The sequence below is a fragment of the Monoraphidium neglectum genome, assembly GCF_000611645.1.
Source record: "Monoraphidium neglectum strain SAG 48.87 unplaced genomic scaffold scaffold01230, whole genome shotgun sequence".
Lineage (NCBI taxonomy): Eukaryota > Viridiplantae > Chlorophyta > Chlorophyceae > Sphaeropleales > Selenastraceae > Monoraphidium > Monoraphidium neglectum.
Window position 1 is genome coordinate 12064 of NW_014012398.1, and position 3286 is coordinate 15349.

At 62.0% G+C, this 3286-nt stretch overlaps 1 protein-coding gene across 1 annotated transcript; it reads left to right on the forward strand.

The window, feature by feature from the left end:
• Positions 1 to 1689: 1689 nt before the first annotated feature.
• MNEG_7117 (hypothetical protein) lies at positions 1690 to 3112 on the forward strand (the record flags this gene model as incomplete). Its single annotated transcript, XM_014044411.1, has 4 exons — positions 1690 to 1780; positions 1940 to 2347; positions 2596 to 2661; positions 3003 to 3112. 4 exons carry the CDS (start codon positions 1690 to 1692, stop codon positions 3110 to 3112), a joined length of 675 nt encoding a protein of 224 aa, XP_013899865.1.
• Positions 3113 to 3286: the final 174 nt, after the last annotated feature.

Consider the following 3286-nt stretch of genomic DNA (forward strand, 5'->3'; position numbering starts at 1 on the left):
GCAGGGCCCCAATGGGCTTCGTCTCCAACCACCCCACCGGCCCTGCAGCGCAGACCCCCCAACACCCAAGCGCACACCTGTCATGGTTGGCAGATGCATCGCTCACGGGGCAGCCGGCGGTCACAGCAGACCAATGCCGCCATGAAGCTTGCCAGCCCTCGTCTGAGATGTCAAGGCTCAGGCACGAGCTCTCAAAGGCGAGGGCGGAGGCGGCGGCCAGCAGGGCTCTGGCAGAGGACGCCTGCCTGCAATTGCACGTGTCAGAGGCGCGGGCCGAGGCGCGCATGGAGGCGCTGGACGCAAGGCTGGCTGATTCACGGTTGAGGGCGTGGGAGGCTGCGTCAACAGTCGTCCTGTAGCTCAAGATCGCGGCGTGGCAGCGGTGAATGCAGAGCAACTTGCGTTTGTTATTAACAATCTCTGCTGGATTCAACCAATGCCAGCACCCATTATTTGGTTTTGATGGACTGTTGCAAAGCTTGGAAATAGAGCCGCCGTCTCCATCCAACAAGCAGCACACGCCCATACTTGACTGAGTGAGTGCGTCACTTTACCACTCGCCCTGCGTGATCGCTTATTCATCACTCCTGGCGACTGGGCGCCACACGCACCGGCTGTGAAAGCCCATGCACTGGTCATGTTATCGCGCGCCGCCAGCCGTCGGTCCTCCTCACAAGCCTGTGCGCAGCCAGCTTGTCTGTACCTGTGGGGCAAAATTGTGACGCTGCAGCACTGCTGTGACATGACTGGTTCTCAGCAGATGGAGGGCGTGCGTCCGCAGCAGTTGAAAGCACTGATGTCAGGCCTGCCACATGCGAGCCTGAAGTTGCGTGTGCAGCTGATTATGCACATGTCTATGAAACCCAGGATGTGAGGCTTCCGAGGATGTGAACAAAGTCATGTGGGGCTTCCCAATTAAGAAAGTTGGTGCAGCTGGTGAAGCATATTTCTTGTGAATCCTTCTTCCGACGGTATTCAGGCATGTGAAGCTTCTCACTGACAAAGTTGGCGGGCATGCGGTGTTGTCCGAGCAGTGGGAGTTGGGCAACGACCTGCCCGCTGGAGGTTTCTGGTAGCTGGAGCGGCGTGGCGGTGCTTGTTGAATCAAATCTCTTCAATACCGACACTGGTGTAATTGGTTCCACAATATCTACAAGAAATTTGGTGTGGGGCTGCAGCGCGTGCCAGATGTGCAAATGTGCGACATACTGGTGTGCAGTACAGACGCGTCAGCTTCATTATACGCGATATGGAGTCACGGTTTTATCGAGAATTTCATCAATTTCATTCAAAGTGCTGTGTACTGGGAGTGGGTGTGGTCATTCGCGCGCAAATTACTGCATGTGATCTTGCTTGAGGCCAATGCCTTGCGATGATGTTCCTATTATATCACCATACAACAAAGTTCACTTGGTGTGTCTGGGGATTCTGGTATCATTATTATATATACAGATCCACGTGGACGTCATGGACGATCTTGATCTCGGTCCTCACTTTGAGCCTCGACCCCAGTCGTTGATTACAAGACCTGCAAACGAATCTGCATTACATGGCTCGCAGCTGCTGCCAGTGTCACTCATTGCGCCTCCATCGCTCGCGCCATTGGCACAGCCCGAGCCCCAGGCAGCGGTTCCTGTCCCTACACCGGCGCCACTGCACCAGCAGCAGCTGTCGGCGATCTGCCGCCTAATGGCGTTTCACAAGGACCAGGACCTGGCGTGGACACCCGAATGCATGGACGCCTACATGCGCACGGCGCTGCACCAGGGTGCGCGCTTAGGTGCGTGCCGAGCTCATGCTGTGCACGCTTTGCCGACCGAGGCACATGTCCTGTACGGCAGCCCAGCAGCAATGCTGACGCAGCTGCTCGCGCATCAGGGCAAATTTTTGCTGCGCCCCGTGCTCCAGCGCAAATCACGCCACCCTGACGCATGCGCAGGCGTAACAGGCCTGAGCCAGGATGACTCAACTCAGCAGCAGGATCAGCCGCAGCAGCAGCAGCAGCAGCAGCAGCAGCAGCAGCAGCAGCAGCAGCAGCAGCAGCAGCAGCAGCAGCAGCAGCAGCAGCAGCAGCAGCAGCAGCAGCAGCCCTCCATATCCCACATCGTGGCGTTGGGCTCCCAGGTATATACCAAGGGCGCCGGCCCCAAGGCGGCCAGCTGGGTGCTGCAGGTCGGGATCGTCGTCGGCCCACCCCCCAGCCCCGTCGGCGCCGGCCCCGGCGCAGGCGGCGCCGCGGGGCCCGCTGCGCCTGCGGCTGCACCGGGGGCGGCGGCGCGGGTGCTGGCCATGGGGGACGCAGCACAGGAGGCCGTGGGGTCAGGGCTCAGGGCGGCGCTGTCCAAAGGTGGGCTGCGGCGACGACCGGATGCGTTCGACCGTCCGCTGCAGCGCTTGGAAATTCGGGCACTGCCCAGGGGCTTTCGATTCGCACGGCGGCATGCGTCGTCGTGCAGGTTGACGCGGTCCGGCCGCGCCTGTTGCGTGTGTGGCACATGCATGCGGCACGCCGCAGCTCAACATCCACAGCCGCATGCATGCGGCCTACGATCCTCGCCAGGATCACTCCATGACATACTCCACCCTCCCATGCAGGCAAGTGGGCCAGCTACGGCCTGAGGCTGGCCGAGCTGCTGCCAGGAGACGAGGAAGACCTCGCAGGTGCGCGCACGCGCTGCCGCCGCCACGCCTGTTGCTCATTTCCTGGGTGCAGGGACCGGGCGGTGCGGGGATGTCGTGGTGCTTGTCGGTGAAAGCTGCGCAATTGCCAAGGGTGAAAGTGCGAGAAGTGTCGCACCTTTGCCGGCCATGCGGCAGCCAGCAGTGCCGCATGCTGTCTGGGGTCAGGGTGGGACTACCCAACACGCCGCAGCTGGGCGCCGCCTTGCCTGCGTTTGCGCTCGCTGCTGCTGCAGCCCTGAATCGCCGCCCCCCCAGCTCGGCCCTCGCACCCACCCGGCACTCGGCCACCACCTCGACCGCCGCCCTCCCTCGTTCACCAGGCAGCGCGCGTCTCGAGGCGCTGCCAGGAGTGCCCCCTGTCCCCGTGGCGCTGCTAGTCTGCAGCCGTACGCTGTTTTACAGGCCACGTGAGCGCCGGCCTTGTGAATGATGAAGGCGGGGATTCTGGCAGCCCAGTGGCACAGCAGGGCGCGCCCTGGCGCGGCCGCAGGCTGCTGGGGGTGTGCTGTGCTGTGTCAACAAGCGGCGGGGGGTCAGTTCCTTGTGTGGAGTCATGCAGCTCGGCATCAGGCGGGCGCCACCTTGTCGGGGCGGGAAGGGGGGG